The 27,489-nt window shown below is 44.5% G+C and overlaps 1 protein-coding gene across 2 annotated transcripts in view; it reads right to left on the bottom strand.

Moving 5' to 3' along the window:
* NCALD (neurocalcin delta) overlaps nt 1–27,489 on the bottom strand; it is an 88,618-nt gene that overhangs the window by 3,253 nt on the left and 57,876 nt on the right. For both annotated transcript variants that reach the window (XM_020874434.2, XM_020874438.2), the window contains exons 2-3: nt 17,704–18,100; nt 2,071–2,176 (exon numbers count right to left, since the gene is read on the bottom strand). In XM_020874434.2, coding sequence (XP_020730093.1) covers nt 2,071–2,176; nt 17,704–18,081 — 484 coding nt within the window. In that variant the 5' untranslated portion in view covers nt 18,082–18,100. The remainder of the gene's footprint in view (nt 1–2,070; nt 2,177–17,703; nt 18,101–27,489) is intronic.

Here is a 27,489-nt window from a genome sequence, read left to right as displayed (position 1 = left end):
GATGGACTGCGGGAGGGAGACTGGCTGTCTGAGACTCCACTCCTATTCCAGGTCCTTTTCCTTTCTACCTAGGCTAGAGTATGTATTAAGTTCCCTTCCAGAAGTTTCCTCAGTCATACTGTCAGGGGAAGGCAAAGCTCCTCCCCCACTTCTGGGGCTGGGGGTGGGGGTGGAGTGAAGCCTACATTCAGCGGAGAAGTCTTGCTTCCTTCAGTAACCTGCGTGCTTCCGAATTGGCTTCGGAGCTAACTTGCTAGGGGGCCAGACTTTTCCAGTTACAGGCCCGGTGTTAGATGCAAAGAACTTCTTCAGGAGGAATCTAACCGCAGGAGACTCTAGATGAGGCCTCTGCCCCGGGGCTCCAGCCTTTGGATCTAGAAGCCCAGAGCAGAAGCACCAAGTCTCCTGGATGGGCAGAGTCGGACCCCCTGCAGAGGGGAGGGGTCATAAATGCCTCCCTGTTTGGCTCTAACTTCCCCTCCCCATCTTTTTCTTAATCAAGGCTTTCCATTAGGAAACACAGGGCTTTTAGCAATGAGATGCATTTGAGAAATGCAGTCCCTGTCGGGGCTCTGTGAGCCCACTCTGGCCAAGTCCCCTGGCCGAAGCTCTCATTTCTGGCAGGGAGGATTTGATCCTGCATGTCTGGATCTTCTCCCATCCTTCACCCCTATTCTAAAGAGGAGGCCGGGTCACAGGCAGGACACAAGCCCTCCTGTGCTCTCCTGGAACATCAGGAAAATGTGCAGTTTAATGTCAGGGCCTTTACTATCCTATTAAAAGAATCCTGTGTGTTTAGTCTTTGCAAGACGAACTATTCACTGTGAATCAAGGCGCACAAAGAAACAGGATTAATGGCATTTGTGAAGGAACAAGCAAACAGACAGATTGGCTTGTACTCTGCAAACCTGATTCTCAGGCTGCTGGTGCCCCAGAAGGCACAGGTATAGAAATTGAGGCTTGCTCTGACACAAAGCCTTCATCAGGGCTATATGAGTAACTTTGCTCATATATTTGACAAGAATTGCTGGGATGCCCAGCAGAACAGGCAAGCCGGGAATAAGAGATGACTTGCTATAGATCACTCAGGAAATGACAGCTGTGGATGACTCAGGGCCTTTTATGGGCCAGGGTCTGTGTCAAAACTTTAAACCCAGGTATTACATCTAAGTAGGGCTGTCAGAGGGGCTTCCCTGGTGGCTCAGATGGTAAAGAATCTGCCTGCAATGCAGGAGACCTGGGTTCAAACCCTGGGTTGGGAAGATCCCCTGGAGAAGGGAATGGCTACCCATTCCAGTATTCTTGCCTGGAAAATTCCATGGACAGAGGGGCCAGGTGGGCTACCATCCATGGGGTTGCTATGAGTCGGACACGACTGAGCAATTCACACACATACACACACACAGAGGGTTGCCAGAATTGGCAAATAAAATACATGAAGCCCAGTTAGCTTTCAATTTCAAATAAACAATAATTTTTTAGTATGTTCCAAATATTGCATAGGGCCTACTTATACTAAAAAAAAATCATTTGTTATATATCCAAAAATCAAATTTAATTTTACCTCTACTTTAGCTGGCAATCCAACATCTGAAAGTCCCCTGTTTTTGAGTTTGAAATACATCTCTCCTTTCATTTTGGTTTGCTTTGCCATCCCCTTGTTGGGTTTGAATTGTGGGTGGCTCCCTTGGGGTGGAATCCGCTGTCCACCTAACCCCTCAAAAGCTGAGGGGCCCCACTTGGTTCTGGGAAACCCTACACTTTGGAGCATGTGCAGGGAACCCCTGGGCGGCTGGGAGGGAAGCTTCTAGGGTCTGAGTGGATACCAAGCCCCTTCCCACTTTCTGATTAGCTAGCCTGCAGGATCCAACCTACTGCGAACCACTTAGGTCCTCCTCCATCCTCCCCATGCAGGGAGCATGTAGCAAGAGCTATTTTCACAAAGGACCCTGAGCGAGATCCTATGGCCAATAAATTGTCCTCGAGTGGCATTTCCATGCCCGGATGCTCTAGACCCTCCAGCAGTCCCCACTCTGAGCAAAATCAAGCAAAGTGGCCGTGGCCTCCTACCATCTCTATTGGTGTCCATCTGGCGGAAGATCTTTTCTGTCCTCTTCTCTGGGGTCGACTCATCTTCAGGCATTTTCATTACAGAGGAAACCATCTTATAGATCGCCTGGGGACAAGAAGTAACACAGTGGGGAGACAGAGACATGGTTTGGTTTTGTACACAATGGCCCTATTATTAAACCTCCCTAATGCAGGGGTGAAGGGAAGGCATTCCCTTCACACAGAGAGCAGGCTCTGTTCTTGCTTCTGGCTTGTTGCAGAAAACAGACGTGCCGTGGCTGTGAGAGCGGCCAGGCCAGCAGAGCTAGTCCAGCAGAAGGAACTTCAGGAAGGACAGCTGACCAGAAGATCCACCAGGCCCACCCCTTACTCCTTGTCTCTAATCTTACTGTGCATACGAACCCCCTGGGGACCTTATGAGAAGGCAGAAGCGGACTGAGTAGGCTGGGTTGGGAAATGGGGGTCATAAGATTCTATATTTCTAACAGGGATCCCGTGTGATGCTGCTGCTGATTTTGGGGTTCCCACTCTCAGGCTGTAGATGACATTCCTCAGGCCAGAGAGACGGGTCAGAGTCTACTCCCTGGGTCCCTTGAGGATGATAAACACTGTTTGTAAGGGCCTGCCCTCCTCCAGACATTACCAATCCATCCCAATGCCCTCTCCACTTGTGTGTGGCAATCATCTTGCATTCCTTGTCAGCACACTGTCAGTTATCCCCCAGGATGGGGACCATCTGCCGCTTGAGTACTGGATGAAATAAGTGCACAATAAAAGTAAAGAAGGCTGGACCTTAAAGAAGGCTGAGCCCCGAAGAATTGATGCTTTTGAACTGTGGTGCTGGAGAAGACTCTTGAGAGTCCCTTGGACTGCAAGGAGATCAAAACAGTCAATCCTAAAGGAAATCAACCCTGAATATTCATTGGACGATCTAATACTTAAGCTGAAGAGTTAATACTTTGGTCATCTGTTCAGAAGAGCCAAGTCATTGAAAAAGACCCTGATGCTGGGAAAGATTGAAGGCAAGAGGAGAAGGGGAAGACAAAGCATGAGATGGTTGGATGGCATCATTGACTCAATGGACACGAGTTTATGCAAGCTCTGGGAGATAGTGAAGAACAGGAAAGCCTGGTGGGCTGCAGTTCATGGGGTTGTGAAGAGGCAGACACGACTTAGCAACTGAACAAGTGTACAGTCTCTGCTTGAGATAAACTGAGTATGTCTGAAATCTGATGATCAAAAGAGTTTTTGACTGAAACCCTGAAAAACTGAAGAGGTTTTTGAGCAGTACTGAAACTATCTCCCTTACCACCTGTGGACCCCACCCCCCAACCCCAGATGCTCAGGGCCTGGAAGACATCAGCTATCAGATGTTTTTATTTTGGAAGAATAATTTAAAGTCATTGTTTTTATCCCCAGACCATGGTTTTGCTACTCAGATTCACTTTGGGAACTTTGGCCCTGGGAAGGAGTTTTAGAAAAAGTGGATTTTTCCAGAGGATGGGGGGGGGGGGGGTTAGAAATCTGGAAGGTTCTGGAACTTGGAATACAGAGGGAGGAGAGAAAGGAAGGCAGCTAAGGGACAGTAGTCTCCAAAGGGAAAATGTGGAAACAAAACGGGTCGTAGAAAGAGATAAAGGCTAAGCTTCGCTGCTTTAGTCTTGGTTCAGGTCAACCTGCCTCAAGTCCCTGAAATATTCTGGAGAAATGGTGATAAATATTACAATCTCAGTTGCTAAAACAGGAATGAAAAATGGCATACCCAGCGTGCCGACTCTTGGGCTGATGATCCCACCCCACAGGGACCCCTAGTCTGACTTGAACCCACCCAGAGCCCTTGCTGAACTGACGAGCTGCCTCCGCAGTGACTCTGGGAGGAAGGGCAAGCTGGGAGTCATGGCTCGCTCTGGGGGTACGCAAGCTGGGCCACAGACAGCTGTCCCAAGAAGCACTCACTGAAGTGTGCTCCACAGGCAAGAGGCAAACCTCACTGTCTTCCTCCTGGTCCCCCTGCAGTCCCGTCCAGCCCGGGACTACCCTGCCGTCTGTGCTGGGGTTACAGCGCAACCTGCCAAGCTGGCGGGGACACCTGGATCCTTGGGGGAATTAGAAAAGGCCACAGAGGTAGAGACTGTTTTTTTTTACAAATGGGAAAACAGAGGTGCTGAGCTTTCAGGGCCACATGAATATCTAGTAACAAGAGTAGATAGCAGGAGACTCTCCATACCACCTATGAGGTCCAGCCCCTCTCCTCAGCTTTCTTTGCTCCCACTTTGTAACTCTTGCCCCAAAGAGGAATTGGTGGCACAAACTGATGAACACACACACACCCCTCACCTGGATCTCAGACTTACACAATCTGAAATATTTTGTGAATTCATAAGCCCAGGTATCTTAGAACAACAACAACAAAATAGTATCTATTTCTCAGTATCTCATTAGATCACAGGTACACCCATTTAAAGGTGTAAGAACTCTATAACATTTCAGGAGTTACAGAGGTAATGAGGGAGGGGTGTAAATATTAAGTTTAGTTTTAGCTATTTGTTGTTGTTGTTCAGTCACTCAGTTGTGTCCAGCTCTTTGCAGCTCCATGGACTGCAGCATGCCAGGCTTCCCTGTCCATTGAGTCAATGATGCCATCCAACCATTTCCTCCTCTGTCGTCCCCTTCTCCTCCTGCCCTCAGTTTTCCCCAGCATCAGGGTCTTTCCCAATGAGGCAGCTCTTCGCTTCAGGTGGCCAAAGTATAGGAGCTTCAGTTTCACCATCAGTCCTTCCAGTGAGTATTAATAGAAGCCTTAAGGATGCTTCCTTCTTAATTAACCTTCCTAATTAACCTTCTTTGGGGCTGCGTTGTTCCTTCCCCTGGTCTGTTTGGGCTTCAGTAAGGTCCCATAGTAGCAATGAAAACCCACTGGTTTGGAATACTCCTTGGAGCTCTCAGCCTCTAAGACTTGAGGCTAATGAAATTCTCCTTCTTGGGATCCTGAAGGGAAGTCAATGGTATGATAATCTAGAGATCATTCTCTTAATACTCTGGTTGAACAAGTGAATGAAGGACCAAGCTAATAGATGACCGTGTGTTTGAAATAAAGGTTCTTGTACCCAGCAGAAAGTCTTCAATAGTTTAGTCTTTAGCTGTCAGTCTAAAGGAGTAGGGTTGGGGCGGAGTAATGAGGATGGGTTAGTACGAAGAAGAACCCATAAGCAAAAAAAATTATAACGTCTGAGTGTACAGAGGGGCTGAGGAGGAAGACAGGGTACCTTTAAGAGGCTCACATTCCTAAGTGGTTCTTTCATTGTGTTCAGACTAGATTTCTCCCCCCCCCCACCCCACTTTTTTTGTGTGTGCATCAACTCACAGAAAAGCATTAACAGGTTATTCAGAATACCAGGTGTATGAACGTGGGTGTACTAGAGCAGGGAGCAAAGAGACGAGGTGACAAGTCCCAGGGGTCTTATGAGTGACATCCCTGCAAAACCTCAGTGGGATTAGGGTAAGTGTTCTTCCATGGTCTCAACAAGTCAGCATTGATGGTGTTAGATCTAGGACTCCATAGAGCAGGGAGAGAAGGCACCGCCCAGACAGCACTTTGAAACAAATCGTGTCTTACTAGCTCCAGTTTCTGTTCACCACTCCCCACACCACCCTGCCAATTTAATGGGATTAAACCATGAAGAGGCCAGGCTATTTCCCTACTTTATTTTTAGCAATGTCAGTGAGAGGCCCAGCAGGGACATCCTGTTTTTAATTAAACTTGAAGAGCCCTATTCTTGTCTCTGTGTAAATACAAAGCTTGGGACACCCAGGAACCCAGCTCTGGCTTGGCCCTAGGCAGACTCAGGACAGCACAACCTGAGGCTTGGGGTCTTACAGCTTCCTCAGGGCCTATGTTTTTTGCTTTTTTTCTTATTCCCTCTGAATGAACCACCTCTCAGAATGTTGGAAAGGAAGGACTCAAGTCTGAACTGATAAAGGTTGTGGAATTAACTGAGGGCAGGCATGATTCCAAGAGCTAAAGTTCACTCCTCTCTGAAGGAACCAGGCTGACTTTTCATCAGAAGACATAGGGTTTTCTAACAGGATACCCAAGCCCCACAACAACCCACCAAGGGCAAAAGAAGTTAAGTGGTACAGGGCTGTTTCTAGATTATCAGTAAAGAAGAGCACCCTCCTTAGAAGGACACCTCATAGCAGGAAAGGAGGGTAGAAAGAGGCCAGGAGGATCTTTCTTGTAAAAGCTCTTAAAATGGCATCAATATCTATGTATCTAGAACAGCATCAGCATTTTCTTGTTTAGAGCTAGAAGAATACAAGAAAGTCAGTATATCCATAATGTTTTCCAAAGTGCTTTCACAGACAGGGAGGGGATCAGGGGAGAATAAAGGCCCTACCCCTTCTTTCCACCAAAGCAGCTCCATTCTTATATTAGTTTTCACATAAGATTTCACTAATACTTGGAACTCATTACTACCCAGTCCCCCTGCCACCACGCATTTGTTTGTTTCTTGGTCAATAGTCCTACCATCCACTACTCTGTAATCAACTCAAAGACATCTTTAATACCTCTCTACCATCTGTCTCCACATGCAGGTGGCCAACTAGACCTATCAAATCTGCTTCCTTAATATTTTTCTTAATTTATCATTCTTGCCCATTCCTCCCACCACTGTCTTGTTTCAAGTCAATGGTAGTACCCATCATTTTTAGATCTGGGCAATTGCAATTGTTTCATAAAATGCTCTGCAAAGGCTGCTTCAAACACCCCTTCCAAAGATCCCATTTACTCCCCTAAAAAGACATTCTGGAGCTGCCGCGCTTTAGGACTTCACATTTTGGGGGACGATACGAGATTGTTTCTGGAATGTTTGATTGTGAGGTACCGCTGCAGTGTATCAGTGGAGAGAGTTGTCCATTAACAGCTGGATATAGTAGAGGTGAAGGCCTGGAAGTACACTGTTTTTTCATCCATAAAATGGGGCTAAGAAGGTTATTGTGAGGATTAAATGAGATAATACAGATACCAGGTGGACCAGTGTCCTACAAAAATTTACGTGCACTCAAAACCTGTAAATGTGACTTTATTTGGAAATAGGGTCTTTGTAGATGTAATCAAGTTAAAATGAGATTCTACTGGATGAGGGTGGGCCCCAATCCAATGATGTATCCTTATAGGAAGAAGAAATTTATGCACAGACACACAGGGAAAATGTCATGTGATGATGAGAGAAACACAACTCCAAAACACCAAGGATTGCCAGCCACCACCAGAAGCTAGGAGAGAGGCATGGAGCAGATCCCCTGCCCTCCCGCCAGGAGTATCTGGAAGGAACCAACCTTGCCCACGCCTTGATGTTGGACTTCTGACCTCTGGAACTATGATAGAATAAATGTTTTGTTGTTTGAAACTGCCCAGTTTATGGTAATTTGTTACAGTAACCCCAGGAAACTAACACAGGAAAAATAGTTAACACAATGCTTGGCCCTTAACAAGCACTGAGAAGATGAGACATCCCAGAAGGAGGGAAAAAAAGGAAAAGAAGGCTAAGGCTGGAACTCTGCTTGGGAATATCCTTGTTTAGGGAACAGGAGAAGGAAGCAGAGTCCACAAAGGAGACCTGGAGGGCACAGCCCAGAGGGGGCCTTTGGGTAGTAGGCATTCATTTGTCTTGCCAGATGTATAACTTCAACTCTTAAACTATAATGTGGCTTGTCATGATATGATTAATCCCCTAATAAGAAAGGGATAAGCCAAATATAACTGATAAACAAACACTAGGGTTAGTTCTTAGAGAAAGTCATTAGCCTGGACAAATGCTTTAAAGAATTTTCTCCAGGAAAGAAACTGAAGTTGAATTCAGTGTTAACATCTGTGGTCCACACTTGTAATTGAGGCAAGAGTTTGGAGCTGAATCCCCAAGGGCCATGTCAAGATGGACTAGAAGCTCTCACTACCACCTCCACTTCCATTTTTTTTCTTTTTCACAATCAGAAAAGAACAGTGTTTCAGGTCTTCAAGGCAGATATTACAAGTGACATAGTGTCTATGACACAAATTTAGAAAGATCTTTGGGAGAAAAATAACTACTCAGGAAGTGGTTCTAGAAAAAAAGTAACCAAATCTTTCTGGCCCGGATTTAGATCTGTTGTGACACAAATACACGCAATCTGGTTTGTCTGAACTGGTCACTGTTGGTGCTCTTGAGACTAAGTCATATTAATTTGTGAGTCTGTTTGGTGTTTGGGGACAGCAACCCTTTGTATGACCAACACCACAATCTCCCTTCCTCTTCATCTCATTGCTGCATAGAAACATATAACTTATTCTGATGAGTGCATCAGGAAAAAAAAAATCCCCATGTTGCAGAAAGAAAGAAAACAGTGCACTCTTCTGGGATAGACTGCCAGCGTAAGCCCTCTTCCTTCCTTTAGTCTTCATCCATTCAAAAGATGTGAAGCTGTAGACTAGGGTGTTATGAAGCTCACTCGCCTTCATCAAAAGAGCCAGTCAACCTTGACTCACAACTAGGAGGGAGAGTCTGATTCTATGACAACACGTATTTGAACACCAAGTAGTGTAAAGCAATCATTACCATCCAAGGAATGAATATGCTAACTAGAAATTATTTCAACCTGGTCATTAAAGTGAGTTCCCCAAGAACTGCTAAGGGTAACATGGTGTTACCCTCTATATTCCTCTGGGAAAGCCTCTAGTTGGAACTCAAGAACAAATCCAGATGATCTGTGCCCCAATAGTCCGAATGCATGAGGTGCACCCGTGGACTCAGGGCAACAGCTGAGATTTGGGGAATTCCTGGTGCCAACCACACTGTCTCCTGGAAAGGTAGCTCTTCCTGTTACTTAAATCCCATAAGCATCAGGGCAGCCCAGAAATTTTAGTTTCTTCCCAGCTGGGCTGGTGTTTGGTGGGAAAGACAACAGCTGAAGCAGCCTGAGTACTCCTAAAGCTATCTGTATAAGCACATCTCTAATGTGGGTTCCACCATTCAGAGGTTTAGTTGGGTTTGTGAACATACCCAACTAAAGCAGAGCACCGAAGAATTGATGCTTTCGAACTGTGGTGTTGGAGAAGACTCTTGAAAGTCCCAGGACAGCAAGGAGATCAAACCAGTCAATCCTTAAGGAAATCAGCCCTGAATGCTCTTTGGAAGGACTGATGCTGAAGCTGAAGCTCCAATACTTTGGTCACCTGATGCAAACAGCTGACTCATTGGAAAAGACCCTATGCTGGGAAAGATTGAAGGCTGAAGGAGAAGAGGACAACAGAGGATGAGATGGTTGGATGGCATCTCCGATTCAATGGACATGAACTTAGGCAAACTCCAGGAGGTGGGGAGAGACAGGGAAGCCTGGTGTGCTGCAGTCCATGGGGTCACAAAGAGTTGGACACGACTGAGCGACTGATCAGCAACAACAACCCCAAGAGAGGCAGTGTTCTAGGTACTCTACTTGTCAGAACCATTTAACCCTTACGATTACTCTTGAAGCAGGTGCTATGATTAACTCCAGTTCACACATCATGAGAACAATGTACAGAAAGGTTATATAACTTACCTGAGGAAAAGAAGGAAAAGGAGATAGAAAAAAAAAAAAGAGAGAGAGAGGCAAGATGATACTGACGCACCTTGCCCAAGACACCAACTCTCACATGCCAATTCTTCTCTTCCTTCATCTTTATTTGGGATACCAGTGATCAATTTTTGTCTAAGCTTGTGATTTTCATTCAGATAAAGAGTAAAGAAACACAGCTGTGTACTCCTACCCAATGACAGTCCTATAGTTATTGGATTCGTTTGAATTTGGATTGAACTGGTTCCTTCAAGGGTCCTAGTTACTTTCTGAGAACAGAAGGGCGTCAGCTTCACTCCCTGTTCTTCCTGCATTCTCCCCTGCACCCAGGGAGGGCTGTGGTCCTGTCGATGAATCCCTAAGTTCAAGTTCCTTCACCCCCTAAGATCCAGAAAGCATCTGAGCATTCATGTCAACTGGCAATGCTCCTCACATGCTCCCTGGCCCCTTCCTCAAACACAGCCTGTGCTGGGCTGGGTGTAGGTGTTCAGACCTGCCTCTGGCTGGGCTCAGGGACAGAAAAATACATGAAGCAGGAAGGCTTCTCCTTCTTGCAGCGATGGGCTGACACCAGCGCTCCCCTGAGGAGAGGATCTGCTGTCACAGGGGGAAACCTCAGAACTGTGATCTGGCTTAAGACTCATGAGAGACGGTTTTGATGCAATAATAAAATATTGGGTCTAAATCATGTCCCTAAGTTTGTCACTTAAAAAAATAAACATGAAAATGTTTATGTAAGATTCTAAAAATAAATCTGTATATTGCTTTTGCTTTTTTGCTGAGATGTTGATATAGCACAAAATTACTTTTTTGGAAAAAGGAACATAACTGCATTTGGACATATGCAGTAGACTGAATAACAGTCCCCTCAGAGATGTTCTTGTCTCAACCCCCAAAACCTGTAGATACGTTACCTTCCAGAATAAAAGGAACTTGAGCTGGGGCAGGGTGGGGAGGATTATTCTGAATTATGAGTGGAAGGGAGAAGCAGAACGAGATACCCAGAGGAATGGCAACATGAGAAGAACTCAATCCATTGCTGCTGGCTTTGAAGATAGGTATAAAGGGCTACAAGTCAAGGAATGTTTCAGAAAATAGGAAAGGCAAGGGAACGGACTTTCTTCCAAAACCTCCAGACAGAATGCAAGTTGTCCGACGCCTTGAGTTTAGCCCAGTGAAACTGATTTCAGGTCTCTGACCTCCAGTTTAACCAAACCTCCAGTTTAACCAAAGTTAAACCATGGAGAACATTAGGGAAGAAGAACTAGAAAATTTATGGGGTCCCAATCTCCATTCCCTTGGACAGCAAGGAGATCAAACCAGTCAATCTTAAAGGAAATCTACCCTGAATAATCATTGGAAGGACTGATGCTGAAGCTTCAATACTTTGGCTACCTGATGCAAAAGAAAAGGTCGTTGGAAAAAACCCTGATGCTGGGAAAGACTGAAGGCAGAAGGAGAAGAGTGCAGCAGAGGATGAGATGGTTGGATGGCATCACCGATTCAACAGACGTGAACTCGGGCAAACTCCAGGAGATAGTGAGGGACAAGGAAGCCTGGTGTGCTGCAGTCCATGGGGTCGAAAAGAACTGGACATGACTTGGTGACTGAAAAACAACTACCCTCATTAATTGACAAGCCTATTATAAACTTATGTGGACACCAATCTTCACCCTGACTAATTATTAGTATTTGAAGGTGAACATCATGAAGTTGCATTTTCCATTGCTGTTGTTTAGCTGCTAAGTCATGTCCAACTTTTTGTGTCCCCTTGGACTAGAACCTACCAGGTTCCTTTGTCCATGGGATTTCCCAGGCAAGAATACTGGAATAGGTTGCCATTTCCTTCTCCAAGGGATCTTTCTGGCCCAGGGGTGGAGCCCATGTCTTCTGCATTGACAGGCGGATTCTTTACCATTGAGCCACTGGGGCTTCCCTTAAATGGCTTGAATTTTTGAGTCTTGGAGGGACAAAAATTCAGTCGGGAATTTATGGACTAACACTTGTAGCTGAGCTGCAGTTTCACTTCCTTGAACAAATACAGCCTTAATTTCTGTATGATTCTGTTGGCCCACAGCTTGCCTTCGTCTCATCACTTTCAAATAGATATTTTCCGGGACCCCTAAAGGATACCTACAGTATGTGAACTGTGAACTTCCAGATGTTCAAGCTGGATTTAGAAAAGGCAGAGGAACCAGAGATCAAATTGCCAACATCTGCTGGATCATCAAAAAAGTGAGAAAGTTCCAGAAAAACATCTACTTTTGCTTTATTTGACTATGTCAAAGCCTTTGACTGTGGATCACAACAAACTGTGGAAAATTCTTAAAGAGATGGGATTATCAGACCACCTGACCTGCCTCCTGAGAAATCTGTATGCAGGTCAAGAAGCAACAGTTAGAACTGGACATGGAACAACAGACTGGTTCCAAATAGGGAAAGGAGTATGTCAAGGCTGTATATTGTCACCTTGCTTACTTAACTTATATGCAGAGTACATCATGAGAAATGCTGGGTTGGATGAACACAAGCTGTAATCAAGATTGCCAGGATAAATATCAATAACCTTAGATACACAGATGACACCATCCTTATGACAGAAAGTGAAGAAAAACTAAAGAGCCTCTTGATGAAAACTAAGATCATGGCATCCGGTCCCATCATTTCATGACAAATTAGATGGGAAACAGTGGAAACAGTGACAGACTTTATTTTTGGGGGCTCCAAAATCACTGCAGATGGTGACTGCAGCCATGAAATTAAAAGACGCTTGTCCCTTGGAAGAAAAGCTATGATCAACCTAGACAGCATGCTAAAAAGCAGAGATATTACTTTACCAACAAAGGTCCATCTAGCAAAGCTATGGTTTTTCTAGTAGTCATGTATGGATGTGAGAGTTGAACTATAAAGAAAGCTGAGTGCTGAAGAATTGATGCTTTTGACTGTGGTACTGGAGAAGACTCTTGAGAGTCCCTTGGACTGCAAGGAGATCCAACCAGTCCATCCTAAAGGAAATCAGTCCTGAATATTCATTGGAAGGACTGATGCTGAAGCTGAAACTCCAATACTTTGGCTACCTGATGCGAAGAAGTGACTCATTGGAAAAGACCCTGATGCTGGGAAAGTTGAAGGTGGGAGGAGAAGGGGACGACAGAGGATGAGATGGTTGGATGGCATCACTGATGTGATGGACACGAGTTTGAGTAAGCTCTGGGAGTTGGTGATGGACACAGAGGCCTGGCATGCTGCAGTCCATGGGGTTGCAAAGAGTCGAACATGACTGAGCAACTGAACTAAACTGAAAGGATACCTAAAGCAACTGTAGCATCTGCAAACATGCATTTTCCTAAATGGTGCAGACCAACTAGAACCAAATAATGAGCACCCCCACAGGACTTCTCGGGATGGTGACAAGGCCTGGAGTGTAGACTTTCACAGAAGAGGGGGTGGAGAAAGGAAAGGAGAGTGGGGAGTTTAGTAATATCCTACAGCAAATTCCAATTCATCCAGAAACAATGAAAACCGGGGGATTAGCATAAGAATAAGATAGAATACAAGAATGATCAGTTTGCAATGCAGCAGAATGGGATAAAATAGCCGTTAATAGGAAAATGGTTTTAAATTTAATTTAATCTCACTGCCAATTTGGAAGGTGCCTCAGGGTGCTGCAAGGTTTCCTCTCCACAGTCATGAATATTAATCATCAGGGTGCATTACTATGGAAAACAATTCTGGAAATTTGAACCTTCCATTTGCAGGCTGCTGATGGCAGAAAGTGAAGAGGAACTAAAAAGCCTCTTGATGAAAGTGAAAGAGGAGAGTGAAAAAGTTGGCTTAAAGCTCAACATTCAGAAAACTAAGATCATGGCATCTGGTCCCATCACTTCATGGGAAATAGATGGGGAAACAGTGGAAGCAGTGTCAGACTTTATTTTTTTGGGCTCCAAAATCACTGCAGATGATGATTGCAGCCATGAAATTAAAAGACGCTCACTCCTTGGGAGGAAAGTTATGACCAACCTAGACAGCACATTAAAAAGCAGAGACATTACTTTGCCAACAAAAGTCCATCTAGTCAAGGCTATGGTTTTTCCAGTGGTCATGTATGGATGTGAAAGTTGGACTATGAAGAAAGCTGAGCACCGAAAAATTGATGCTTTTGAACTGTGGTGTTGGAAAAGACTCTTGAGAGTCCCTTGGACTGCAAGGAGATCCAACCAGTCCATTCTAAAGGAGATCAGTCCTGGGTGTTCATTGGAAGGACTGATGCTGAAGCTGAAACTCAAATACTTTGGCCACTTCATGTGAAGAGTTGACTCACTGGAAAAGACCCTGATGCTGGGAGGGATTGGGGGCAGGAGGAGAAGGGGACAGCAGAGGATGAGATGGCTGGATGGCATCACGGACTCGATAGACATGAGGTTGAGTAAACTCCAGGAGTTGGTGATGGACAGGGAGGCCTGGCGTGCTTCGGTCCATGGGGTCGCAAAGAGTCGGACATGACTGAGTGACTGAACTGGACTGAAGTGAAGAACCCTAAGTATGAAAACTTTATTAAGGAATCTGTGTCCTTCCAATTATGACCTGCAAACTTACTGTGGGCCTGTGAGTGGATGAAGCTGCTTTATAGTAGAGAAAGTACCTTGTTAGGGGGAATGCCCCTTCATTTTTGTGATCACTTTCTGAACACAGAGTCAGCAAGGGCTCAGCAAGTGTCTACCAGCACCTTTTGCACCTTTTCGGCAACGTTCCACCCTCCCTTGCAAAGTGGATTCAATAGCACAGGGAGAGTGTCTATTTTCCTCCTCATAATATATTTTCCCGGTGCCAGCTACTTAGTAGGTGTTTTACCACAGGTGTGGAAGGAGTTTGTGAATAATTCTTGATTTCTATAAACCCACATAATGGGGACCGTCCTCCCTGACTGGGGATCGACATCTTCAGTACTGGCCACCACACCATTGCAGCCGGGAGAACTGTGCAAAAAGTGTTAAACAGGCAAAAACATGATGGTTGATGGAAAAAAATTTTTTTCCTTAGATCTCAATCAGGAAGCAATTCTCTACAAAAAGAAGGTACCCATCCCATTCACTGCAGGGAGGCAGGGAACGAGGGCAGAGCACCACACTCCTAGGTAAAAAGGAGAGACAAAGAAAGCTAATTAAAATCGCACGCTCATTCAATCAGTCGTGTCTGACTCTTTGCGACTCCATGGACAGCAGTCCACCAGGCTTCTCTGTTCATGGAATTTCCAGGCAAGAATACTGCAGTGGATAGCCATTTCCTTCACTAGGGGATCTTCTAGACCCAGGGGTCGAACCTGCTTCTCCTGCCCTGGCGTGCGGCTTCTTTAACACTGAGTCACCTGGGAAGCTCAAATTAAAATTAAAAACCACGTTTTAGTGGTTTTAGCCATACATTGACATGAATCAGCCATGAATTTACATGTGTTTTAAATTTGAAGTTTTGTTTAAGTAGCAAAGGCTCAGAACAATTGGAGAGGTGCAAAGATAGGGGGCACCCTCCACTCACTTCAGAGGTACATTTGGAAAAACAATTTGGCCGACTGTCTCAAGAGTCTTAGAAAGAAATGCTTATTCCCTTTGGCCCAGTAATTGCACTTCTGGGAATCCATTCTTAGGAAATAATCCTAAATATAGAAAAAGCTTCATGCATAAGAATCACGTATTTGTTATTTCATTTTTAAAGTTATAGTGTTATGTATAACAAAGACTGGATACAACTTAAATATCCAATAAGGGAAAATTAGGTATATTATGATATGTAGTATGAACATTATGCAGCCATTAAAATGTTTGTGTTGAAAGTTTCAGTAGTATGAGAAATGCTTATGTTTTGATTATGTTAAATGAAAAATGGCAAGGTACAGGATTTCACATGCATTATGAAATCAATTAGATATTTTTAAATATATGGAAATAGGACCAGGAAGATATATTAGAAAATTATTAGTAATGATTTCCTTTGTAGGTGAAGTGGGGTTACGGAGAATTTTTCTTTTTCTTTTCTTCTATACTCCCTGTATTTTTATGTGTGTGTATGTGTGTGTGTGTGTGTGTTGGTCGCTCAGTCATGTCCGACTCTTTGTGACCCCATGGACTATACATTGCCAGGCAGGCTCCTCTGTGCATGGAATTCTCCAGGCAAGAATATTGGAGTGAGTTGCCATTCCCTTCTCGAGGGGATCTTCCCGAGCTAGGGATTGAACCCAGGTCTCCTGCATTGAAGGCAGACTCTACTGTCTGCGCCACCAGGGAAGCCCTATATTTTTATAGTAGACATTATATTTTTCATATATTTATCCCTGGGGGAAGGGAGAAGTCCTTTAACTTTGTTTTACGATTCTTGTCTCTGGGGCATTCATTCTACACAATTTATTCAGACAGTTACTTTGGGGGCCAGGGAAAGCACCGGTGGCCCAGGCAGAAGGAGAAGGGGCTGGAGGACCTGGGGGAGCTCGTCTGGCTTCCTGCGACGTGTGCAGCTGTCACTCTGACTGCCGGGGTCTCAGTGCCACTCCAGGAGCAGGCCGCGGCCCCGGCCACAGGCTCAGCAGCAGGTGAGTCGTGCCGCTCTCACCCAGGCCCAGCCCGCAGCTCCTGTAACCGGGTTTTCCATGGATCCTTCAAAGCAGCTGTCACACACCTCCACTCTCATCCCCTGCTTACCTGTATCCGAATTCTCTCTGTCTCCTGTCTCTTTGTATTACACCCTCTGCCACCGCTCCAGCACCCCACTAGGTCTCCCGGGGGCCCCAGCTCTACCTCGGAACCCAGCCTGTCCTGGATGAAGCCTCCGAGATGAGCCTTCCAGGAAGCCAGATGACCGCTTTCCTGTACCTGCTATTTGCCGCCAGATACTTCCTTCCTGTGTCCCATGCACCTGCCAAAATGGTGCGCCTCCCTGGGGCTGCTCGCCCGCGTAGGTGTTTCTACTGCAGCCGAGGCCCTTCTGACCTCCCCCGGCGCTGTGTTTCAGTCCCCTGAGGCCGGTCCCCGGGCCCCGCCCTCTGCTGACGAAGCTGTCGTTGCCATGACTGCAGCTCCTTCAGCCTTTCCTCCTCCGCAAAGCTTGCTGGGAGCCCACAGGAAAATGTGGCCAACGCGAGGGCCCGTCTTCCTGTTCTTTGAGGAAATTCACTCCGGGTGAGTGATTTGAGGAAATAAAATGGAGTACTTCCTATTCAAGTGATGGAGGCCTTGATTCTGCACTGTTCATATCTCTAATGAGACAGAAACTAGACTAGAGATCCCTACTTTTATTCAAGAGTCTAGGGAATTCCCTAATAGTCCAGAGGTTAGGACTTGGCACTTTCACTGCAGGGGCTTGGGTTTGATCCCTGGTCAGGGAACTAAGATCCCCCAAGCTATGCCTTGTGCCCAAGAAAAAAAATCTAATGAAGTTGGAAATTAATGCTGATAATGACAATGAGTTATATGAATGTGTATATAACTGGCACTATGCTAAGCACTGAACAAGGAGAATCAATCTAAAAATAATCCCACAGCAGTGGGCACTGTTGTGGTTCCATTTTACAGATAAGGACACTGAGGCTTACTTAGGTGAACTAACTTGGTTAAAGTCACAGACATAGTGACTGAAAGAGGTAGGATTTGAACCCAGGTCAGAGTTTGGTCATAAACATTACTCTGCTGGGTCCAAGCAGGTCATTGCAAAGAGTGGATGGGGTGGCCCCAGTGAGCATGACCACCTGGGCAGTGCATGTCCCTCAGTAGGGGAGAGTCACCGCAAAGCCCCTGGTGACCTAGTCCAGGCAAGAATGTGGGTCTAGTGTCGGCAGAGCTCCTGAGTTCCCAAGAGATGCTAACCAATCTGCATTGCTATGTGTAATCTCCCTGTTTCATATATGGGTTCCACGTTTTTGAAGACCCTGGCTAGCCCAAATGAATGCCCAGGCAGGCCACCAGCTTGCAGTCTCTCCACGAAGCCACACTGCGGGCGTCCCAGTGCTTCCTGTGACTCGCACGCTCCCCTTTGTAAAGGGCAGGGGCTACATACCTGCACGATCTCCAGCATCTCTGCCTTGCTGATGTAGCCATTTCCATCTAGGTCATACATGCTGAAGGCCCATTTCAGCTTCTGCTCCAGCTTCCCCCTTGACGTTACGCTCAGGGCTATGATGAATTCTCTAAAGTCTATCGTCCCATCTCCGTTGGCATCAAAGGTGCGGAAGACGTGCTCTGCAAACTTGGAGGCATCCCCATAAGGGAAAAAGTTCCCGTAAATTTTCTTAAACTCCTCCATTGACAAGTGTCCGCTGGGGCAGTCTCTCAAGAAGCCTTTGTACCATTCCTGGATCTCGTGCTCCGTGAAGTCCGTGCTTTCCAGCAAGTCTTGCATGACCTCTGGGCGCAGCTTGCTGTTCTGTTTTCCCATCTTGACAGCAAGAATTCAGCTGCAGACAGAAAAGAATACGATACAGGGAGTTTCTTAACCTGTTCTTCAGAGGCACATTTTACAATCTGTGATTATTCCTTTGGATAAAAGAAAAGAAAGTGTGACTTCAATAACATTGTCTAGGGCTTTCCAACCTTGTGCTCAGCCCAACAAAATGTAGAAAGAGGGGCAGGCAGGAGATGCAGAGCAGAAATATCACTGAAAACTGATACTTCTCTGACGCAGAGCCAAATGAAAGACAGGAGATTTATAATGAAAAAGAAAGACACATACACACATACGCACACACAGAAATGATTACTTAGCGCTGCCTTATCTATTTGTAAGAGGCTGAGCCTGGTTTTAGAAAGACCGGGGTTCTAACACCCAATCCAAGTGTTAGTAGGGAGAATTAAAGGAAAGGATCAAAAAGAGAGAGCAAAAGAGGTAATGTCACATGCTTTAGAGTATTTGCAAATAAAATGCTTGGGTATCTTCTGAATATTATAAAGACAGACATGAGTAAGGGAAGTAGAAACTCATGTAATTCCATTAAATGCTACCAAGCTTGGTCAGTTATTTAAAGCCAAAATGTCAAATCACTGTCAACATTGTGTTTAGATGGTAAAGATGATGTTTCATAAAGTTATGTCCTATGATTGTGGCTTATGAAACTGGCCAAATTTTCCTTTTTAAGATACAAAAAACTTTATATTTTCTTATCACGGTAATAGCACATCCATAATAAAATAGCAAACAACATAGCAATACATATAGGAAAGTCAGCATCATTTCAAATCTTAACACTTAAACACTGCCCACAATTTGGTGTGTGTCCTTCTAGATTTTTCATATGCACCCTTATCTAAAATGCTATTAATATATGTTTTAACATGTTTACATTTCAAGAAACAAGAAAATATACCCTTTGTTACTTCTTTTAAAACTTAATATAATGTGGGGAATAAAGGCAACTTTTATTAAGATAGAAAAAAACTTGTAATTACCACCTTCCCATTCACAGAGCCAGTCAACATTAACCACGTGCCATATATCAGGCATGTTTCTGGCACTGTGGATGCAAAAAGTAAGATGCGACCCCTCCTCCTTAAGGGACACCCAGTTGCCTATATATTGGGGGGGGGTGGCAGTGAGAGGAAAACACAATAAACATTCAAAAGGTGGTATCAGGGGAACGGATATGGTGTAGTGAAAGTACATGGACAGGACACCCAAGCCAAAAGGGGACCTGGGTGCTATCAGGGAAGCCTTCTTGGAGGAGGTGAGCTTAGTTCCCATGTCCAAAGTCTTATGATATAAGCATGGTAAAGATAACTCCCTTCTCATAAAGGGGCTCTACAACTTGTATTTTACATTTTTCTTGTATTGGAAACTTACAGAATATATACAAGATTTTAACCCCCATATTAATAACAGTTCCCAATTTCTTTGAGATTTTCACTTTGTGGTGCTTGTTTATGTCTGCCTCCCTCCCAGTGCAGGGTGAACCCTATGAAATGGAGTCTTGTTGAGGTTACTCTGTCTCGCTAGGGCCCACCACATATAACTTAGGTGAATGAAGAAATGACTCAGATAAATAATTACAACATGGAAATATGGAATAATTTTCTTAGAAAAGGAGTCTTTTTGCCCCAAAGATGAGGCCCTGGCTTTCAGAACATTATTTGAGACACTAAAGCTATTTGGTAGTTATAAGACGCGGTCTTTGGATCTCTTTTCTCCACTTTGCCACTAGTTTTACTGAGATATAATTGACATAGAGCATTGCATAAGTTTAAGGTATATGACATAAGACCTGATATATGTTTATACTGGGAAATGCTCACCCCAGTAAGTCTAATTAATACCCATAACCTCACATGGTTACAGAAATTTTTCTTCTGTTGAGAACTTTTAAGATATACTCTCTTAGCATCTTTCAAATATACAATACAGTACTGTTAATGATGCTGGTGCTGAAGCTGAAACTCCAATACTTTGGCCACCTGATGCGAAGAACTGACTCATTGGAAAAGACCCTGATGCTGGGAAAGATTGAAGGCAGGAGGAGAAGGGGAAGACAGAGGATGAGATGGTTGAATAGCATCACCGACTCAACGGACATGAGTTTGAGCTAACTCCAGGAGATAGTGAAAAACAAGGAAGCCTGGCATGCTGCAGTCCATGGGGTTGCAAAGAGTTGGACACGACTTAGTGACTGAACAACAACAAATTGTTAACTATAGTTACCATGCTGTACGATGCATGCCCAGAACTTATCTGAAGCTTCTACTTGTTGACCACCTTCACTGAACTCCCCCTCCTCCCACCCTTGGGATCTGTTAAAACTGAATTGCCTGTGTACCTGTGTGTTGCCACCACTATAAATAAATTCCTTGAAGGCAGGGTTTGAATCTCACACTGCTCAAACTTCTTTCATTATATGCACAGTTCAGGAAATGACACGCAATCCTTGTGAATTGCCGAGCTGGTTGATTTTGCTCCCTGAGTTCTGCACAGAGCAGAATCAGCCCCACTCTGTCTCTGAGGTAGGCGCCCCGGGAAGGGTGGAACAACAATTCTCTTCCCATCAGCATGACCAACAGCTGCCTGAAGGAGCTCACTTTCAGAGGTGACGCTCTACAGAGAATCAGACCAACACCATTTTACATAAGAGCAAAACTAAACTACAGAATCAGACCAATACCATTTTACGTAAGAGCAAAATTAAACCACAGCTCCAAGCACAACACAAACAGAATTTATAAACTGAACCTTTCAATAACTTTCACTTCCCTCTTATGTCTTTTTTTTTTTTCTTGAGAAAAAAAGTGAAGTAGGAGAAACTGGTTTGTATTAGAATTTCAAAACTGCATTTAGTTGCTAAGTTGGCAATTTGCCAGAGGCAAGAATTCAGAAGTACAAGGTAATACATAACACATGGATTTACAGAGTTCCCAAACATTTTATGGGATTTACAAGTAATGTTGCATTTTCCTTTTGGGGAGTGCTTTAGAAAAGAGGCCTTTGGTGTGGTGTTCAGTCAAATCACTGTGAGAATCCTTTGGTTCTGTGCAAATCACTGAGTGCAAGGCCTTGGGGAAAAAAATGCCACTTTGATATTAAAATCTGCTCTCTTAAAGAATGATTTATTTCCCAGGATGTAGAAAGCACTGTTTTTTCAAAACCGAACTTGAGTTCCTTTCCCAATGTTTAAAAAGTGTGTCTCATTTATTAGCTGTTTTTGCACTAGAAACAAATTGCTTCAACATTTTGGCTAAGGCTCCCACTGAGACTGATCTGTGTGCAGCTATTTTTCCCGTAAACAGTAATTAAACTGCATTTACAAATTCATTAGCACAGAAAGGCCATAACACAAACAAGGCAGAAGAGCATGGAATAAGTTATCTGGGAAGCGGGTGTTTGCAATTTAGGCCAGAATTTGTTTCAGTAGATAACTACAAACACTTTATTAACTATGATGTCCGAACTTGAGAAAATCATCTGGACATGGTTAAGCTGTACAACAAAAATCTCCGGGGATGTATGATACCGTTTCTTCCTTTATCGGAGAGAGGGAAAGATAGAAAATGCCTGACAATACCTTTTTCTCTTGGAAAACAGCAATTTTGTTGGAGCTGAAGGATGGAGAGGGGACCTTAAAGGAAATGCTACATTAATTAGCAGTCTAAAGAAAACAAATCATCCGGAGACAAGAAGTTGCTCCCCAGGTCAGATCCTTTTAATTGCTCCATTCAGTCATTAAAATGTTTATTTTGTGCCAGTAGAACAGGGCATGGAATAAAAATGCTTGGGCTCAAAGACTGGCTCTATTGTTGACCGGCTCTTGGGTAATTCACTTCAATTCTTACTGCACTTAAGTTTTCTCATCTGTGAAATGAGGTCAGTTGTCTGAGTTCATATCTCACTGATTCGATGTGAGAATTAAACGAGACAGTCATATATGTAAACATCTGGCATTGAGTCAGGGACAGATGCTCTGGTCAGTGAAAACTACATCTTACTCCTTTTTTTTTTAAACGAGTGAATTTTAATATTAAAGGTAAAGTGGTGTGAAACTAGAATTTGGTTTTTTTCTCTGTTAAGAGGACAATATTTTTATTTATTTTATTGCTAAACTTTGTATTTTGTATTGTAGTATAGTTGATTAACAGTGCTGTGATAGTTTCAGGGGGCCAGCAAAGGAGCTCAGCTATACATACGCTGTATTCTATCCTTGATGGCACCTCATATATTATTCTACTGAGCCTTCTCAGCAACTCTGAGGGATAGGCAGGGCAGCTCTCACCATTTTATAAGAGAGAGAAAGAAAGAAGAAAAGGAAGAAAGAAAACTCAGAGAGGCAAAGTGACTTGCCCTGAGTCCCACAGCTTGTGAGTGAGGGAGCCAGATAGGAAGCTGAATTTGCATGTGACTGTCAACTGTCTTGTTTTTTTTAATTGTGTCTGACTAGCTTCAGAGACAAGTAAATAAAGAAATTAAGACAAAAGCTTTATAAAACGCCAGAAAGCAGTAGTAAAGAGGGAAGAAAGTGTTAGTTGCTCAGTCGTGTCCGTCTCTTTGTGACCCCATGGACTGTAAAGCCTGCCAGACTCCTCTGTCCCTGGGATTCTCCAGGCAAGAATACTGGAATAGGGAGCCATTCCCTTCTCCAGGAGATCTTCCTGACCCAGGGATTGAACCAGGGTCTGCTGCATTGCAGGCAGATTCTTTATGGTCTGAGAGAACCTGCATGCCAATGCAGGAGACATAAGAGACGTGAGTTTGATCCCCGGGTTAGGAAGATCCCCTGGCATCTTCCCAAGTGTGTATGGCAACACACTCCAGTAACCTTGCCTGGAGAATCCCATGGACAGAGAAGCCTGGCGGGCTACAGTCCATGGGGTTGCAAAGAGTCGGACATGACTGAAGCTGTTTAGCACGCACGCCACCAGGGAAGCCCAAGAGGAAAGAGATGACTTCCTGTTAGAAGCATCCATTCCACAAATATGGGCAGAGTGTCCATCGGGAGGGAGGCATGGCTCAGGGCACTGAGGACTCAACCCGGAAGAGCCGGGCAAAACTCCTGTCCTTGTGGAGCTTACAGCCTCTTGGGAAGAGATGCACAGTAAGCAAGTGAAATATGAGAAGGAGATGTGCCGTGGAGAATAGCAGAGTGGGTGGGGATGCCAGGAGTGGGGGGGTAAGTGTTAACACTTTAAATAAAAAGCCAGGGAAGGCCCCATTAAGAAAGTGATGTGTGAAAAAGACCAGGGAGGTAGGGAGGTAGCCGTGGAGATGACTGGGAGAAGACTATTCCAGGCAGAGAAAACAGCAGATGAGAAGGTCTCCACGGGAGTGTGCTTAGCACACTCAAGGTCAGGGCTGGAACAAGGGTGGGAGGGAACAAAGGATATGAGATCAGAAGAGCAAGGAGGACCCGATGATGTGGGGCCAGGAGGGAACCATGAGCGCTCTGGCGTGTACTCTGAGTGAGATGCAGCCATTGCAGGATTCTTAGCAGAGAAGTGATAGGAGAGATTTATATTCTAACAGGATCTTGCTGTTGTGTGGACAGGAAGCTAAAGAAGGATAAGGGCAGCAGTGGGAAGAGATAATGGTGGGTCAAGCCTGGGGAACAGCAGAGGAGGTGAGAATTGGTGGGATTCGGGACACAGCTCGAAGGTAGACTCAACAGGATCGTTGATGGTCCAACTGTAGGGTGTGAAGAAAGAGAATGGTAAGGTGGAAGCTGACATTTACTGAAATAAGAAAAATGCAGGAGAAGCAGGGCTTTGGGATGAGGTAGGGGACTTCATTGTGTGTGTATGTTAATTCTAAAATGCTGATTATATGCTGACTGGAGATGTTGAGCAGGTTGGATGTGTCTACAGTTAGAGAAGGTGGTCCAGGAGGCGATTTAAATTTGGGAGCCATCAGCACATAGATCGTATTTACAGCCAAAGACTGGAAGTGAATGAGGATGGAAAAGAAATGGGGATAAGGACTGAGCCCTTGGTCACCCTGCCATTTAGAATCTTTGCCAATAGAAAGAGGAGAAGGACCCAGCAAGGGAGAAGGAGGAGGACTTAGGGAGACACAGAGGCTGAGACCACAGTCTCAGCCACTGGGTCCTTTGCGCCAGCTCAAGGAGGCACATGAACGTGCTCCAGGCAGCTGCACGGGAGGGCTGGGCTCTTGGTTTCCTCTCTGAACCTTGTGCTCTCTCCCCCACCCCAGCCTGTCCTGTCTCCCTAAAGGTTGTCATCTTCTGCCCAGTTGTTCACTCCCAACCCCAAGGACTCACCCGTGATTCCTTTCACTTTTGTTCCATAAGCAGGAGCTGTCCAACCTTGCCTCTGTCTCTGAAATTTGTCCCAGATCCATTCACTCACACATCTCCGCTGTCACGCCTCAGCCTGAGCCTCCATCCCCTCCGTCCTGAACATCTGTAACCCCCTCCTCGCTGGATCCTCACTCTCCACTCTTACCCTCCTCCTCCCTGCCTGGCTCTCCACTGAGATCCCCAGAGTGAGTTTCTAAAAACACAAAACAGACCAGGTCCCTCCTCTGCTTAAAGCTTTACATGGCCTCCCTAACACATGGAGAACAACAACCCAGACTCCCTCCTATGGCTCAGAGACTCTGAGCTACCCTGGCCATTCCTGACTTCCTTTCAGCCCCCCTTGCCCAGGTACTCTGACCTCCTGCATGCTCCAGCTTTTGCCTCTTAAAGACTTTTGCTTCAGAGCCTTGAAGAATACAAATATATGTGTGTATAAAGTTATATGTGTGTGTGTGTGTGTGTGTGTATTTTTTTTTTTACTTTTTACACTTTCTTGACTTCATATCATGGCCATCTTCTTTTCATCTTCCCCATCTCACGTGGGATCGCAGTTCACCAACCAGGGATTGAATCTGTGGCCCCCTACACTGGAAGACCAGAGTCTTAATCATTGGACCACCAGGGAAGTCCCTTGAAAAATACTTTTACGTAGCAATTGGATCCTCAGCCCTTTCAAGTTCATATACCCTGTAAGATCAATCTATGTACCTATCTACTATAAGATACATATATAATATATATTCATTTTTGTTGAATCTCAACTGCATTTAATTAAATGAAACACACATGTATTCTATTAGACACCAGCATTCTGTTACTCAGTAGTTTAACCTGAGACGGGCAATGTGAAATTTCCCAATGTATTTTGGGACACATCCAGCCATCTAGTATCCAAAAAATAAATCTGGGGTTAATATTGACCACAGATGACAAAGGAAAAATATACAAGACACCAAACCACCAACAAAGAACCACACGCAGGAATCTAAACTATGAAGTTAACTTTCCATCTAAAAAGAATTAAAAAAGGAATAACCCCTAAAAATGATGCCGCAGGGAAAGGAAATGGCGAGGAGGAACAACCTTTTGACACGTACATGCTCCCTTCTATATATTTTGCATCTGTGGAGTGGAAAGAGCTGCAGCATTTCATTTCTGCCATTCCTCCTAAGGTTCCAAAACTCGGTGAGTTAATTCTCAACGCCCAGAGTTAGATTTTCCAGGGAAAAAGTCCATAACTTACCCTGGACAGTCTGGTTAACCTCAGAGGAAGCTGCAATGCAAACTGCACTGAGTTCTTCTAAAACGGAATTTACAAGAAATTAGCAGCTAAAGTCACATTTAGCTGCAGCAAGGAACATAGAGCTCACAGTGGTTTCCGAAAGAGGCCAGGTTAATTAAAATGTTTGCCTCTTTGGAACATGTAACCTTGTCCTCTAAGAGTTGCTTTGGATTTCCAACCAATGGAATGTCTAAATTATGAAAACATAACTAAAAAAAGGCTCCTAAAATGTAAGGAAGGAAATGATAAAAGTTATAGGTTAATGGGAGGAAGCATTCATTTACCATGACCGAGACATCATTGTTTTGGCCATCTGAATTTTACAGGCGGCTGAAATCCAGCAAATTCATTTCAAGGTCAGTTGTCCTTACTTCTCACTGGGAAAAAAAAATGACTAAATAAAAACCTGAAAAACACACTGCTTCAGAAATTTCTCTTCAGTGGAACTTGCCTCTCAGTGGGAGTTTGAAAGGAGACCGTATATATAAACTGACATATTTATATATAGTGAGCAAATTAGGAAATGAAATGCAGTGGGGCAGAAAGAGAAAAAAAAGTAAAATATTACAGAGGGAGAATTGAAGTTATGTAACACCCATTCCAGTATTCTTGCCTGGAAAATCCTATGGACAGAGGAGACTACCAGGCTACAGTCCACGGGGCCTCAGAGAGTCGGACACGACTTAGCAACTTAAAAACAAAAAAACCAACACTCTCGCTAGCTTAGTTGCCTTGACCAGAGAACGCTCTGCCTGCCAGTCTTTGGTGAGATGGGCTCATATGAGGAAGCAAGACGTACTTCCTACACCTTCATCTGGATCACAAAATGGCTTTGCTGGAACTGCTTGAAATCTGTCACGAAGCCACTGCCTGCAGGGAGGCCTTCCTGATGACAATGGGGTATTTGGACCCACACCTCCTGATTGCCTGGTCATACCTGTAATGCCTGGTCACACACCTGTATTCACTTCCCCTGCAGAGAGATGATGGGCGTGAGATGAGCACCTAACCGGTTCAAAAGAGACTGTGAGCAGGAGGCTCTCTAGAAACAAATCCACACTGCCTCCCACCTTCCGCAGGCTCTGAGATAAAGCCCACGAAACCCCTCCAGTCTTCCCAGGGTGAGCAGCGCTCACGGACTCTGAAATATCTGGGCCCTGGTTCTACAGAGCCTGAATTTCAGACTAGACAGGGCCTGGCCTTGGGCTTTTTTCCCAAGTTTTATTTTCCATAAAAAATAAAGTACAACCCACATTACTGCCAATAAAACATATATTTCTGATAGACTCTGAGTAGAACATTATCCAACAACAACCCTTTCCCTCATCTCCCAAAATGGAAATATTTTTAGTTTTGCTGACTGCTAAAGTACTACATTACTATTGCAAAAAATGTAAGTAATAAAGCAATATCAAAACTAGAATGTGAACACCTCACTCTGATCTAATAGTACTCCATAAGAAATAACCACTACTAACAGTTTAATGTATATATAACAGTTTTATAAATATATATATATATATAATATTATACATTTAAATGCATATATATAAAATCTGTGGAGCTTCCCTGGTGGGTCAGTGGTAAAGAATTTGTGGGCAATGCAGAAAATGCAGGTTTGATCTCTGGGTCAGGAAGATCCCCTGAAGAAGGAAACAGCAACCCACTTCAGTATTCTTGCCTGGAAAACCCCATGGACTGAGGAGTCTGGTGGGCTACAGTCCATGGGGTCACAAAAGAGTCAGACACAACTTAGAGCCTAAACAATATGAACTCTGTA

The sequence above is a fragment of the Odocoileus virginianus genome, chromosome 15 (genome assembly GCF_023699985.2).
Source record: "Odocoileus virginianus isolate 20LAN1187 ecotype Illinois chromosome 15, Ovbor_1.2, whole genome shotgun sequence".
Classification (NCBI taxonomy): domain Eukaryota; kingdom Metazoa; phylum Chordata; class Mammalia; order Artiodactyla; family Cervidae; genus Odocoileus; species Odocoileus virginianus.
The sequence above is the reverse complement of the archived record's forward strand: the minus strand, read 5'-3'. Positions and strand labels throughout refer to the sequence as shown.